Raw genomic sequence first — 16324 nt, 5'->3', positions numbered from 1 at the left:
CATTTTTAATATAAAGCAAGTGTATTTTTTTTTTTTTTTTTAGCATTTTTACATTTCTTTATCAGGGGATTAATGTTTTATATTCGACAGTAAATACAATAGTTTGTGTATGCATAACATTTCCCAGTTTTCCACATAACAATACAACCCACAGTAGGTCCTCTGCCATCATGTTCCAGGACCTGAACTCTCCCCAAGCTCACATTTTACTATTTAGAAATGTTTATTTATTAGTGAGAGAGGAGGGATGGGGTGGGGCAGGGCTGGGATGGATAGGGATACACACACACACACACACACACACACACATACACACACACACATACACACACACTATCACTTTCACATGACATAATGGGAATCAGACATGCTTCTTCATGCTTGAGTATAGCACTATTCACCGTGCCATTTCTTTTGCTGCAAATTTAATGCAAATTTCTTTCCTAAAAAATATATACTTTTAAAAAAATTTTTATTTATTTCCTTTTTGTTGCCCTTGTTGTTTTTATTGTTGTTGTAGTTATTATTGTTGTTGATGTCATCGTTGTTGGATAGGACAGAGAGAGGAGGGGAAGACAGAGAGGGGGAAAGAAAGACACCTGCAGACCTGCTTCACTGCTTGTGAATTGATACCCCTGCAGGTGGGGAGCTGGGGGCTCGAACCGGCATCGTCATGCTGGTCCTTGTGCTTTGCACCACGTGCACTTAACCCACTGCGCTATCCCCCAACTCCCTAAATATATACTTTTTTATTATTGGACAGATACATTGAAATTGAGAAGAGAAGTGAAGATAGAGAGGGAAAGAGATAGAGAAACACTTGCAGCCCTCCTTCACTATTTGTATAGCTTTCCCCTTGCAGGTGGGAACTAGGAGCTGGAACCTGGGTCCTTGTGCACTGTAATGTTTGTGCTTAACCAGGTGTGCCACTGCCTGGCCCCTGATGTAAATTTATTTTTTGTTTTGTTTTGTTTTTTGTTTTTATTTCTTTCTTTTCCTTTTTTTTTTTTTATTAATCACCCACCCATCCACCCCACCCATCCCAGTCCTTAGTGCAATACACCAAATTCACCAAATCCTAATGTAAATTTCTTATGAATCCATTTGTATTCCTTTAGTGTGTTTGTATTGTGTATTAAATGTTTTTTATATCGTTTTCAAGACCAAGATCAATCTCTCCCCACCTCCTCCTTTTTTAATTGCCATTAGGGTTATTGTTGGAGCTCAGTGCCCACACTATGAATCAGTTGTTCCTAGTGTCCATTTTTTTTTCTTTTTTCTTTTCTATTTTATTAGATAGGACAGAGAGAAATTGAGAGGAAGAGGGTGATAGTAAGGAAGAGAGAAAGGAGACACCTGAACACCAGCTTCATTGCTTGTGAGCTTCTCCCTTGCAGCTGCAGAGTGGGGTCTTGAACCTATGTCCTTGAGCATGGTAATATATACATTCAATTGGTGCACCACCTCCTTTTAATTTTTTAATTTATTTATAAAAAGGAAACATTGACAAAACCATAGGATAAGAGTGGTACAACTGCACACAGTACCCACCACCAGAACTCCCTGTCCCATTCCCTTCCCTGATAGCTTTCCTATTCTTTATTTTTGCCTCCTATTCTTTATTTTATTGCTGGGGTCCAGTGCCTGCACCATGAATCCACTGCTCCTGGAGGCCATTTTTCTCCCTTTTGTTGCCCTTATTGTAGCCTTGTTGTGGTTATTATTGTTGTTGTTGATGTCGTCATTGTTGTCTAGGACAGAGAAATGGAAAGAGGGGAAGACAGAGGGGGAGAGAAAGATAGACACCTGCAGACCTGCTTCACCACCTGTGAAGTGACTCCCCTGCAGGTGGGGAACCGGGGGCTCAAACTGGGATCCTTATGCTGGTCCTTGCGCTTTGTGCCATGTGCACTTAACCCACTGCTCTACTGCCCGACCTTCAGCTTTCCCATTTTTTTTTCCAGTCTTTTAAAAAATTTATTTATGTATATTTTTTTGTTTGTTTTTTTACCACGGCATTGCTCAGCTCTGGCTAATGGTGTTAGGGGGATTGAACATGGGACCCAGGCATGAGAGTATCTTTGCATAACTGTCATGCTATCCAGCTTTCCCATTTTTTAATCCTCTGGGAGTATGGACCCAAGATCATTGTGGAATGTAGAAGGTTGAAGATCTGGCTTCTGTAATTGCTTCCCCGCTGGACATCGGCGTTGACAGGTTGATCCATACTCCCAGCCTGCCTCTCTCTTTCCCTAGTACGGTGGGGCTCTGGGGAAGTGGAGCTCCAGGACACACTGGTAGGGTTTTTATTAAAAAGATTGAATAAAAAGAAAAAAGTCTAAAATACAACTAGGGAGTAGTGAGAATCTTGATTAGGGCTTTTGATTAGGGATATACTTTTTGATTAGAGATATACTTTTTTGATTAGGGATATACCTTTTCTCTAGCAAATGATTAGAGAATGCTTGGTTGATAAGGTACCATCGTAGAAAAGACTTATAAAAGGTATAAGATCAAAACAAGGAGATGTCTAGGGTAAGAGGGAACAACCATTGTAGATCATGTAAGGCAAAAGCTTATGTGGTATCTTTGAGGAATAGCAGTGGGGTTAGTTGAAACTGACGGAGGAAAAGATCAGTGTATGTAGGAAAGGTAAAGACTGAGTAAGAGAGGACAGATTACATACAACCTTTGTAAAAATTGTGTTTGTGCTACTAAGTGAGCTTTTAAAAGATTACTGGGCTTTGAAATGAAATCCTATGTGGTTTCAGACATGCCATAAATAGTTTTTTCATTTCTTCACTGCTTTAAATATAGAATGTTTTACCTTAAAGTTTACATCAACTATTACAACCCCCCCCCACCACACACCAGAATTTTTGCCAGTGCTTTGTGCCTGCACAATTCCACTGCTCCTGGCAGTGGCAGCAACAGCAACAGCTTTGGCCGGTGCTGCTGCTCTTCCTCCTTATTTCACTGTTTCTCTTCCTCCTCCTTTGTAATATAGAGGGAGAGATGGGGGTAGTGGGGAGAGGGAGGAGAGACACTATAGCAGTGTTCCACTACTCGTGAAGCTTCTTTCTTGCACCATGTTCTATTGTGGTACCCATGTCTTCTTCTTTGGCAAAATGAATGCTCTATTGTGTGAGCCATCTCCTGACCCATGGAATTCTTGAGTTTTGTTCTTTGGCATAAGTTGTACTTCATTCTAGACAAGAACATAAAACACATACTCTGAGGCCACCACAGTTGATAAGAAGACAGTTCCAAAAAGCTAAGCCAAATCTGGGAAGAGCACGTGTCAGTAAAAAAGAGAATCCATGCCTAGAAAAAAACAGGGCCTATCAGAGCGAGACAAAGAAGCCAGAAGATAATGTGCAACAGCAGGGAGACTGTGACTCTCAGCTCCTTCAAAAAGTAAGTTTGCAAGCAATTAAAAAATTATTTATTTCTACCTGCCTATGAATAATCCAGTTATTTATTTTTCTCTTTTTGGCTTATTTCATTTAACATGATGCCTTCAAACTCCATTCAAGATGGGGCAAAGAAGATGACTTCATTTTCTTAACAGCAGAGTAGTATTCCATTGTGTACATCTATCACAACTTTCTTAGCCATTCACCTGTTCTTGGATATCCAGGCTGCTTAACAAACAAGAACAGGGGTGGGAGTATAAACGTGATGCAAAGAGAGACTCAAGCCTGAGGCTCCAAAGTCCCAGGTTCAAACCCCCTCTCCTCCCATAAGCCAGAGCTTGAGCAATGCTTTAGGGGTGCGGGTGGAAGAAGGACAGAAAGGGAAAAAACAAAATAAATCCTGGGCTGGGTTTGGTGCATTGTACCAAAGCAGACTCTGGGGATGGAGGGAAGGGAGGGGACTGGAGGCCTTTAGGGTCCTGGTGCATGATGGTGAAAAAGACACTAGGTTGAGGGTGAGAGTGTTTTGTAGACACCTATCATAAGGAGATGAAAAATTGTACCCATGTTCTTACAGCTGTAATGTAAACCATTAACCACTCCAAAAAATATAAAAAGGAAGAGAAATGATAATAATGAACTCATAGAACCAGAACATTTACTGTGGCATAGGTGGTGATGGGGATCAAATTCTGATGTTTATGTGTACAGATCCTTTGCTCTATCACTAAACTACCTCCCTGACTGGAAAAAAAAGCAGTATTGTGCTTGATTCTTTTGGAATCATGAAATAGAATATTTTAAAAAGCAGAGATTAGCATTTTGCATTATAATTATTTTCCTGAAAATTGAGTGACTCTGCAACATTATAAAAATTTAGAAAGTACTCACAGGAGTGCCTGTGTGTGTCTGTAAATGTATGTATTTAGGCCAGACTGCCAAGCCAAATTGCTATAGGGATTGTGTCCATGATTATGTTAACTTATTACTTTTATTTATTGTTAAAGGAAAAGACTGAGTTTCTGACATCTCTGGAGGTTTCAGCAAGAGCTCATGTAGGTTCCAAAGAGGATGCTTTGGCCAAAAGAGTCACTCCATCAGAAGGTGAACCACTAGGAAGTGATGTAGAGAAAACTGTCGGAGACAGTTCTACTTCTTCAGTTGCTGAAGAGCAGTATCTCAGTAAGCTAAAAAGGTAAAGTTTTATTTGACATATTTTTATTTACACCCAGACTAAGATCGGAAAAAACTTACTTTTTATGAATGTCTTAACTTGTTGGCAGAGTAAAGGATGACATATTCCTTAAGCATGGACTTTACAGTGTACTGAATATAGATAACATTGTAGTACTGTTATTAAACTTATGAAGAAATTAGGATTTAGTGAATCTAACTTCTAAAAAGAAAGAGTAGAGATGTTAATTATCCCTACACTGGCAGCCATATATGCTATGTAAATTTATAAATTAATGTTTTATAATACATTTCAGCATGTAAAAAATATGTTTATAGTTTAATATATTTATTAACTGAAAGAACATGATTCTGGCATGTACCACCCTGGACTTGGGACCTAAGGGCTATATTTACTTGCTGAGTCACTTCACTTGCCAATCAAATATACTAAAAAAAAAAAAAAAAAAAAAAAAAAAAAAAATCACAATAGATCTGTAGCTATTTGTTGTTGGTTGTTTCATTTCCACTTTTGAAATTTATTTACTAAAATTTACTTTTTGGGGAGTCAGGCGGTAGCGCAGTGGATTAAGTGCAGGTGGCATTAAGCCCAAGGACTGGCGTAAGGATCCTGGTTCGAGCCCCGGGCTCCTCACTGGCAGGGGAGTTGCTTCCCAAAGAGCGAAGCAGGTCTGCAGGTGTCTGTCTTTCTCTCCCCCTCTGTCTTCTCCTCTCTCCATTTCTCTCTGTCCTATCCAACAATAACAACAACAACATCAATAACAACAATAACTACAACAATTTAAAAAAAGGGCAAAAAAAATGATTAAATAAATAAATATTTAAAAAATTACTTTTTCTGATCAGGAAGATTGTTTTCCCCCTACATTAAGAGCTTTAGATGTTGACAATATTTGAATAGACAGAAACCAGATAGTGTATATTACCTAAATTATTAGGGTGCTAATTTGAGTGAAGTTACAAACAGAAGAAAACTAAACTGGGGATGGGTGGTGATGCCCCTGGTACAGCTCACATGTGACCGAGCTAAAGGACCTGTTTCAAGCTCTTGGGCCACACCTGCATGGGGGAAGTTTCAATAGTGGTGGATAAATACTCTAGGTGACCGTTCTCTCTCTTTATTTCTGTCTGCTTTTTCTTTCACCCCCATCAACAAAAGGGGGGGCAAAATGACCACTTGGAACCCTTTAAGCACTGGACCCTTTTGATAACTTGAGTTAGAAGACAACAACCAAAAAGCAAATACAAGGGAACCTTCTGTAGTTGTCAAGGAGAATGCAGTGGAATTTAAGTTTTTAAAAGAAGAATACATTTTTTAATGTGCTGCCTTGGAATGAACCCAGAACTCATTGACCATGCGCAATACCATAGAGCTGCTTTCCCAGCCCAATTTCATTTTGATTTATATATATATATATATATATATGAGAGAGAGAGAGAGAGAGAGAGAGAGACAAGGAGGTAGGGAGGAAGAGAAGAGACACCAAATGTACACTGTCCTACAAGTTCTTTGGTGCTATTCATGGTACTCTTTTGGTGCTGGAAATTGAGCTCAAGGCCTCATGATTGACAGAGCATATACTTTACCTCTCCAACCTGTGCCTGCCCCACCCCTTTTTCTTTTAAACTAATCTCTTTACCCGATAGCATGTTAGTATCACTTTGTAGTATTTATTGGAGTAAGACCCTTCCTTCCTTCCTTCCTTCCTTCCTTCCTTCCTTCCTTCCTTCCTTCCTTCCTTCCTTCCTTCCTTCCTTCCATATTTCCACCAGGGTTATTGCTGGGGCTTGGTGCCATCACTACAAATCCACTGATCCCAGCAGCTATATTCTAACCCCTCTCCCCATTTTATTTGATAGGACAGAGAGAAATTGAGAGGGGACAGAGAGAGAAAGACATCTGCAGACCTGCTTCAACTACTGTGAAGCATCCCCACTGCATGTGGGGAAAGAGGACTTTTGAACCCAGGTCCTTGTTCAGGCCTTTGTGATAGTACTATGTGTGCTTAATTGGATGTGCCACCTCCCAGTCCTATTTTTTTTCTAAAGCTTTTAGTGTTCAGCCTCTCTCCCCCTCTTTCCTTCATTTTTTTTTTTTTTTTAATTCTGTTATTGGGGCTTTACTGCTCCAGTACAACTTTGTGAGATAGAAAAAAGAAAGAGGGACCATTGGTGGTGCACTTGGTTCAGTGCACGTGTCGTAACAATGCACAAGGCCCAAGGTTCAAGCCCCTGGTCCCTACCTGCAGGGGGAAAGCTTCAGGAGTGGTGAAGCAAGTGTCTGTCTGTCTCTCTCTCTCTATCTCCTCTTTCCTCTCAATTTCTGGCTGTTTCTATCCAATAAAGATAATAAAATAAAATAATAAAAAAAAGGGACAGAAGGAAAGAGACCACTGCACCAAAACATCTTCCATTAGTGCAGTAGGGGATTGGACTGTTACTGTGGACATGACAAAGCAAGCACACTTGTCCCAACTTCAGTCTTTTATGTCATTTTCTTTCTTTCTTTCTTTCTTTCTTTCTTTCTTTCTTTCTTTCTTTCTTTCAATTATTTTTTATTTATTTATTTAAGAAAGGAGCCATTAACAAAACCATAGGATAGGATGGGTACAACTCCTTATAATTCCCACCACCCGATCTCCATATCCCATCCCCTCCCCTGATAGCTTTCCCATTCTCTATCCTTCTAGGAGCATGGACCCAGGGTTGTTGTGGGTTGTAGAAGGTGGAAGGTCTGGCTTCTGTAATTGCTTCCCCGCTGAACATGGGCGTTGGCTGGTCGATCCATACTCCCAGTCTGCCTCTCTCTTTCCCTAGTAGGGTGGGTCTCTGGGGAAGCGGGGCTCCAGGACACATTGGTGGGGTCATTAGACCAGGGAAGTCTGTTCGGCATCATGCTGGCATCCAGAACCTGGTGGCTGAAAAGAGAGTTAACAAACAAAGCCAAACAAATTGTTGAGCAATTATGGACCTAAAGGCTGGAATAGTGCAGATGAAGTGTTTGCGGGGGAGGGGGGTACTCATTGCAGACTCTTGTGTACTTCTGCTTTCAGGTATATATTTTGCCCTGTTTATGGACACGTGTGAACATATGCTCTGTCTCAGGGGATGTGGTCTATATCTAGATTTGGGGACTTTATTAGGAAGTGGACCACCTGGAATGGAATTAGAGAAAACTGTGAAAGGGAAGGTCTCACCCAAGTGAGGAAGCTGAAGGGTTGTCATTGCACACCTGAAGTCTCTGGACACAGTGAAGTGAAGCATGCTGGGTTGGCACTTGTTGCATTGATTTAGGTTGCGATCAGCTGATGCAATATTATTTGATAAGAATTGAGAGAAGCATGCAGGAAAGTGGGCCCTACCCTAAGGTTCCAGGACTGGGGGAAATATAGGCTCTATTGTGGAAATGTGAGGTTCCTGCTGTCTTAGGGTTCAAGAAGACAGTGGATAGTTATTGCTATCATCAAATTATTTGGTAATTGAGTTAACTTTGGAAAGTCCCTTTGTTAGGGTTTGTTGTATAATACCCAGCATCTTGTATATAGCTGTGCCTCCGGTTGCTTCTGTTCTACCTGGTCTAGACTTTTGAGAGAGTCAGCATATCAAAGACTCAGCCTATGTATTAAAAAGACTCTGTGTTTTAAAAAGTTGAGACATATAATCAATTTTCGCCTCTCATATTAATTAGTGATTTATATGACTACACTTTAATAGGAGTGTACATAAACACCATTCCCACCACCAAAAGACTGTGCCCCATCCCATCCACCCACCCCTGCCCCCACTGCCGCCCCGGAAAGCCGAATGTCTACCCTCCCCCTCACCACAGGGCTTTTACTTTGGTGCCCTACTTTTGATTTAGTCAGATCCTGCTTTTAGTTTCCCTTTCTGTTCTTCTTTCTTAACTTCTGTTGATTAGTGGGATCATCCCATACTCATCTTTATCTTTCTAACTTAGCTCACTTAACATAATTCCTTCTAGCTGTATCCAAGATGGGTCAGAGAAGGTGGGTTCATTGTTCTTAATAGCTGTGTAGTATTCCATTGTGTATATATACCAGTTTTCTCAGCCACTCATTTGTTGTTGGGCACCTGAGTTGCTTCCAGGTTTTAGCTATTATGAATTGTGCTGCTATGAACATAGGAGTACATACATCTTTTTGGTTGGGCATTATGAAATCCTTGGGGTATAACCCCAGGAGAGGAATTACTGGGTCATATGGAAGGTCCATGTCTAGCCTTGTGAGAGTTCTCCAGACTGCTCTCCACAGAGGCTGGACCAATTTACATTCCCACCAGCAGTGCAGAAGGGTTCCTCTGTCCCCACAGCCTCTCCAGCATTTGTTGCTGCTGTCCTTTTTGATGTATGTCATTCTCACAGGAGTGAGGTGGTATCTCAATGTTGTCTTTATTTGCATTTCTCTGACAATCAGCGACCTGGAGCAGTTTTTCATATGTTTGTTAGCTTTTGGATCTCCGCTGAAATGAATGTTCTGTTCATATCCTCTGCCCATTTTTGGATCGGGTCATTTGCTTTTTTGGTGCTAAGTTTGCGTAGTTCTTTGTATATTTTGGTTATTAGTTTCTTGTCTGATGTATAGCATGTGAAGATCTTCTCCCATTCTGTGAGGGGTCTCTTTGTTTGTGTGATAGTTTCTTTGTGCAGAAGCTTTTCATTTTGATGTAGTCCCATTGGTTTGTTTAGTCTTCCTTGCAACTGGGTTTGTTTCATCAAAGATGCCCTTGAGGTTTAGGTGGGAAAGTGTACTAGTAACTAAAATAGTGCTAAAATAGTGGACAACTCAATGTTTTCCTCTAAGTATTTGATAGTTTCTGGTCTAACATCCAGGTCCTTGACCCATTTGGAGTTGATTTTTGTTTCTGGTGAGATAAGGTGGTTCAATTTCATTATTCTGCATGTTACAACCCAGTTTTCCCAGCACCATTTATTGAAGAGAGCCTCCTTCCATTTAATACTTTGGGCCCCTTATCAAAGATTAGATGTCCATAGGTGTCGGGGTTGTCATTTTCTTAAATGAGACAAAATGATGTGAGAATTCAGAATTTTTTTGTGCACAATTTTTAGTTAAATAACTAAGAATTTACTGAATAGGAAACTAGTATTAGTAATACTACTTTCACTTAAGTTTTAAATGGGCTGCATAGTAGAAGTTTTAATTTTAATAGCTTTGATCTGGATTTTTACTCTTTAAGTTTAGTTTTCATTAAGATCATTCATATGCATGTAATCAGACACTTACTTTGATTGAACATCCAGCTGTCCACAACTGTTAAAAGAACCAAATTATTCTAAAATCAATCTGGATCAGAGAACAACTATCTCTTCTGCATCTGAATCTAAGATAGTCCATAGTGAGAGGAGAACACATCGAAAGATCAAACCAAATGCTACCAGAGGACGAGGATCAAAACGAGCTCGGAGTAAGACCTCTAAGAAGGAAACTAGGCCTTCAAAGCCCATGCTAGTGACACTTCGGGCTTCCCAGGAAGAAGATGAAGATGAGGATGAGGATTATGAACCTGACTATGAAGACGAAATCTATCATCTTGCTCCAGAAGAAGTAAACAAAGCCCCAGTGTTTGTACCGGTTGGTCTCAGATCTCCTGAACCTGTTCCTGTTCGTATCCAGGAAACTATGGAAGAGGTACTTTTGCATTTTGAATTCTTGGTACTTTGTTTCTGTCTTTTTATTGATATTTCTTCTCTTAAAGACTGCTGGTATTTGAAAAGTTCATTCTTTAAGTACTTTCTACCAAATATCTGTTTGGACCCTGGAGGATAGTCTAAAGGATCTATAGAAATAAGATGGAAGGCCTGGGTGGTGGCATACCCAATTGAGTGAGCATGTTACCATGCACTCAGGTTCAAGCACCCTAGTTTCTTCATGAGCATTGAAGGGGAAGGTGCTGCAGATTTCTTTTCTCTCTACTTTTCCCCTCTCAATTTCTTTTTGTTCTATCAAATAAAATACATAAATAAATATTAAGAAGATTGTGTAATTCCATGTGGTTATTTAGCCCATATAGCCCTACTCCCTGCAAATGGAAATCAGTCTAATAATAATGATAGAAATTTGATCTTACTTGAAAATGAATAAATATATCTTTAAAAATTAGATCTTTTGAAGATAATGAATTAGTAGACTGGTTCAAGCTAAATAGGAAAATGATACAAAGTAAAGTTGTTTCTTTGAGTAGTTTGAAGATAGTAGATTTAGGTTTTAGATCAAAGTAACAAAATGTGGGGCCAGGCAGTGAGACACTTAGTTGAGTACACGTTACCATGCCCAAGAAGCTGGGTTCAAGTCCCCAGACCCCATCTATAGGGAGAAGCTTCATGAGTGTTGAAGGAGTGCTGCAGATGTATGTCTGTTTATCTGTCTTTCTGTCTATCGACACACACACTAACTCTCTCTTTGTTCTATCAAAATAAATAAATATTAAAATGACAAAATGTAAAAGGATTAATTTGTTTAAGGTCAACTGGTTAACTGCATGAGAATTCATTTAGCTATATATTTTTCATTATACAGATTTAATTGTGTGAAAGGTACATTGCTAGAGAAAAGTAATACCAGAAATTAATTTCTGAGAATCAGGTTCTAGGAAGTATCCTTGAATATAGACTGTCTTAAATAGTATTCATAATTGGAAAGGAATGCTTACATTATTTTTCATATAGTCAGTATACAAAGGCAGAAAAATTCCTTTATATGCTAGAATTTTTTTTTTTTTTTTTTTGAGAAGCCCTTAATGCCTGGGGTGATAGCACCAGGGGTAACACAACAAATGTACATGCATACCTGAGATACCCAGTTCACTCCCTGCCACTACCTTAAACAGCTGAGCATTGCTTTGGTTAATAAGAAAGAAACACATAGCACTAAGATACAAATATTTTGTTATCTGTAGTCTGACAAAATTAAATAATAAATCTTTTTCATGTTGACAGCTTGAAATAACCGTGAATGCTCCAGATGTAGAATGCATAGCTATTGTTGAACCTCAGTTTTCAAATACAGATGTGACTACTCAGGAAATGAAACCAGAAGCAGATTTAAATGCACTACAAGTTGTAAGCACCCATTGTATTACACTTGCCATTGTTTGTTTACTTTCAAAAGACAAGTTTATTTTGCAGGTTTTATGTTTACAAGTAGTTCTTCTAATTTATTTCCTTCTAAAGGTGTGAATAATAGAAAATAGCGAACAACTCATAGATTTTTTTTGGCTGGAAAGATTATTATTTGTGTGTGTGTGTGTGTGTGTGTGTGTGTGTGTGTGTGTGTGTGTGTGTGTGAATGTAGGTTTTAGTATTCTCATGACTCTATTGACATTCTTTTTTTTTTTTTTTTTTTTTCCTCCTCCAGGGTTATTGCTGGGCTCGGTGCCTGCACCATGAATCCACCACTCCTGGAGGCCATTTTTTTCCCCTTTTTGTTGCCCTTGTTGTAGCTTCGTTGTGGTTATTATTATTGCCCTTGTTGATGCAATTCGTTGTTGGATAGGACAGAGAGAAATGGAGAGAGGAGGGGAAGACAGAGAGGGGGAGAGAAAGACAGACACCTGCAGACCTGCTTCACCGCCTGTGAAGCGACTCCCCTGCAGGTGGGGAGCCGGGGGCTCGAACCGGGATCCTTACGCCGGTCCCTGCGCTTTGCGCCACATGCGCTTAACCCACTGCACCACCGCCGGACCCCCGATTCTATTGACATTCTATCTTACCAATATAAGTTATTTAAAAGCTTATTTGAAATTTGTTTTATATTCTTCCCAATGTTACCGGTACTTATATTACTGTTTTTTTTTTTTGCAAATGAAGTTTTTAAAGTGTTTAGTTTTGATAAATTTCAGTGCATGTTTTTTCCTTTTGTTGTTGGTGCTCTTATTGTCATATCTAAGTCTCCTTTGCCAAAGACAACATTCTGATAGTGGGATAACTTCATAGTTTTTGTTTGTTATTGTATTAACATGATATTACATTGATGGAGTTTTAGATGTTGAACCAAAAATTGCTTACTAGGGAGGTGACTCAAGTATTGTGTGCGTCTTGCGTGCATGAGTCTCTGGGCTTGACCTTTGGCACCAGACGGGATCAGCAAGAGGAACTCCATGGATGATAGTGGCTCTTGACTCTTTCTCTCACTTGTCTCTTCCTTTCATTTTAAAAGTAAAGTTCACCCAGGTTAGTGGCTCATTGGTAATGCACATATGTGAGGTACTGAGATTCTGGATTTAATTTCCCAAAACACTACAAAATAAAAATTGTATCCCTGGAATAAATTTTACTTGATTGTGATGTATACTTTTTTCCATATTGCTGGATTCAGTTTCATTGATTTATTCATTCTTTCATTCATTCATTTTTTTTTTTTTTTTGCCACTAGGGCTTGATGCCTGTACAACTTTAGTGTTCCCTGTGGCATTTTATTATTTTTATTTTTAAATTTTAGAGGTAGAGAGATAGGAGAGATAGTGTTTTTAGATCTTCTCCACGGTGGTCATACCTGTGTAGTGACTGGGGACTTCAACCCTTATCTTAAAAAATGGTAGTGTGTGCTGTACTGGATGAGCCACCCCTTGGCCTCCCTCGTTTGCCTGTATATTATGGAATATTTTCATGCCCGTATTTATAATGTTGGTTTATAGCTTTTTGTTGTGTCAAAAACTGATTCCATGCTTCTGTCACCACCACCCCAGCCAGGAACTTGAAGGGAGAAATTTCTGTTTATTTGGCTGGAATACTCTTGAGATGGTATGCCTTCCTTCATTGTAGCTGGGATAAATAGAGCAACTGTAGTTCAGATACCAAAGAATGCTGCTGCTTCTAGCAAATTTTGACCAATTTCCTTTTTCTTAAGATTTCTATTCTATTTATTTTTTAATTAAAAATAATAATTTTTATTAGCTTTATTTATTGGATAGACAGCCAGAAATTGAGAGGGAAGGAGGGGTAGAGAGGAAGAAAGACCTACAGCATTGCTTCGCCACTCATGAACCTTTCCCTCCGCAGGTGGGGACCAGAGAGACTAGAACCTGGATCCTTGCGTATTGTAACGTGCACTCAACCAGGTGTACTACCACCACCTGGCCCCTAAAATTTTTTTTTTTTTTTTTTTAACCAGAGCACTGCTCAGCTCTGGCTTATTTGGTGGTGCAGGGGATTGAATTTGGGACTTTGGAGCCTCAGGCATGAGAGTCTCTTTACATAATCATATTTATTTATCCCTACCCACCAATTTCCTTAAATTGTTGCTCCTTTACCTTATGTCCTTATTAGAGACTTTAAATTGTCTTTTAAATAATTTTACCAATCTCCCTGGGGAGAGGATTATTAGAACTCTTCATGCTTTCAGGTTGAACATTAACCCTGTAACTTTATAAAAAAGATGTATTGGGAGTTGGGCAGTAGCGCAGTGGGTTAAGCGCAGGTGGCGCAAAGCCCAAGGACCGCCATAAGGATTCTGGTTCGAGCCCCCAGCTCCCCACCTGCAAGGGAGTTGCTTCACAGGCTGTGAGGCAGGTCTGTAGGTGTCTCTCCCCCCTCTCTGTCTGCCCCTCCTCACTTCATTTCTCTTTGTGCTATCAACAACGACAACATCAACAATAACTACAACATTAAAAACAACAAGGGCAACAAAAGGAATTAAATGAATAAATATTTTTTTAAAAAAAAGATGTATTTATTAGCAAGAGAGAGGGGTGAGAACCAGAGCATCACTCTGGCACATGAGATTCTGGGAATTGGACTTGGGATCTCATTGCTTGAGATTCCAGTGCTTTATCCATTGTGCCCCCTCCTGTAACTTCTTAATCTTTAAAAATGCATTTAAGTTTTAAACCACTAAGTAATTAAACAAAACAAACAACCCACAGTATTTTTCAGATTTTGATTCTTGTTTGGTTAAAGTTGACAGATAAATTGAAGGATAGTGAAAATGAAGCAGATTAAGAATGGTAGATGAGGGACTAGTGAAACAGCTCTTTTAGATAGAGTGATGATTTGTCATGTGTAGAACCCGGATTTGAGTCCAGATCCATACCAAATTGAAGAAAACTTTGGTGCTGTCTTTTCCTTTTTATCTGCCTGTCTTGCTCTTCCTGTTTGAAAAGATAAGCTCAGAGTGGTATCAGAAAGGAAGATGTACAAAACAACTTTATCAGAGTTAGAATTTGTATGCAGCACAAGGAAAAAATAAAATATGGAGCAAGAGAAAAAAGAATTTGGCTTTTAAATTCTTTATACTGTTCTCATTTGTGGAGATTTTATTACTGTTTCTAAGTTAGGTGAACAAAACCATTGCTACTCCATTAAAATAAAAGGTGTGTTAATACTTGTAGGATATGGTAGTTTTTATATATTTCAGAAAATACATAACTTACTACTTTTCCTCTTTTAGGAATTGACTCCAGTTGAACATACCCAAGACGAAACAGGTAACTGTTAATAAGGAAACTTATAAAACTTACCTGGTTATAATAGAGACATATTTTTCTCCTATGATGTGCACAGATATATATTTTTTAAGGTATTAAGTTATTTAATAGTAGAAGTGGTATTTTGTAAGTAAAAGTTAGCAATTGATAATTTTTGGTGGAATTTTGCTACTATAGACCAACCTTTTTCAGATATATACCACACTACACCACCAAAACTTCTCCTTTGTTGTAGTGCTCCCAGGTGGTATGCTAGGGACCCTGCACAAAAATTTTTTTATGTTAAAAAAATTGGGGTGGGGGAGCAACTGGGGAATTGTCTCAACTATTAGAGCATCAGACTCTCTTTTTTTTTTTTTTTTATTCCTAGATATTTTATTGTTTTTGTTGCTATAGAAAAAGGAAATGATTTCTGGATTTCAATTTCTTTTAACTTAGTGTTTGCATAGAGGAATGCCACTGACTTTTGAATGTTAATTTTATAGCCTGACACATTACTGTATTGCCTGATGATTTCCAAAAGCTTCTTGCTAGATTCCTTAGGTTTTTCCATGTATACTATCATGTCATCTGCAAATAAGGAGAGTTTGACTTCTTCTCTTCCAATCTGTATTCCTTTAATTCCTTGCTCCTGCCTGATTGCTATGGCAAGACCTTCCAACACTATGTTGAATAGTAATGGTGATAGTGGGCAGCCCTGTCTAGTACCTGATCTGAGGGGAAATGCTTCCAGTTTTTCACCATTGAGTATGATGCTCGCTGTAGGTTTGCTATATATAGACTCCACTATCTTCAGGAATTTTCCATCTATTCCTATTTTTTGTAGTGTTTTGATCATAAAGGGATGTTGTATTTTGTCAAAGGCTTTCTCTGCATCTATTGATATGACCATGTGGTTTTTGGTCTTGCTTTTGTTGATGTGGTGGATCACATTGATTGATTTACGTATATTAAACCAACCTTGCATGCCTGGGATAAACCCCACTTGGTCATGATGAACAGTTTTTTTGATATACTGCTGTATCCGGTTGGCTAGAATTTTGTTCAATATTTTCGCATCTATGTTCATCAGAGATATTGGTCTGTAGTTTTCTTTTTTGGTTGTGTCCCTGTCTGCTTTTGGTATCAGGGTGATGTTGGCTTCATAGAAGCTGGCAGGGAGTATTCCAGTGTCTTCAATCTTCTGGAAGACTTTTAAAAGTAGAGGTATTAGTTCTTCTTTGAAAGTTTTGTAGAATTCATTTGTAAAACCATCT

The 16324-nt window shown here is 39.0% G+C and overlaps 1 protein-coding gene across 5 annotated transcripts in view; it reads left to right on the top strand.

Moving 5' to 3' along the window:
- Positions 1-16324, top strand: part of BDP1 (B double prime 1, subunit of RNA polymerase III transcription initiation factor IIIB) — a 124857-nt gene that overhangs the window by 75951 nt on the left and 32582 nt on the right. For all 5 annotated transcript variants that reach the window (XM_060191230.1, XM_060191229.1, XM_060191228.1 and 2 more), the window contains 5 exons: positions 3213-3417; positions 4424-4611; positions 9889-10276; positions 11584-11706; positions 15032-15068. In XM_060191230.1, the coding sequence (XP_060047213.1) occupies positions 3213-3417; positions 4424-4611; positions 9889-10276; positions 11584-11706; positions 15032-15068 (941 nt within the window). The remainder of the gene's footprint in view (positions 1-3212; positions 3418-4423; positions 4612-9888; positions 10277-11583; positions 11707-15031; positions 15069-16324) is intronic.

The sequence above is a fragment of the Erinaceus europaeus genome, chromosome 5 (genome assembly GCF_950295315.1).
Source record: "Erinaceus europaeus chromosome 5, mEriEur2.1, whole genome shotgun sequence".
In the NCBI taxonomy this organism is placed as follows: domain Eukaryota; kingdom Metazoa; phylum Chordata; class Mammalia; order Eulipotyphla; family Erinaceidae; genus Erinaceus; species Erinaceus europaeus.
The sequence above is the reverse complement of the archived record's forward strand: the minus strand, read 5'-3'. Positions and strand labels throughout refer to the sequence as shown.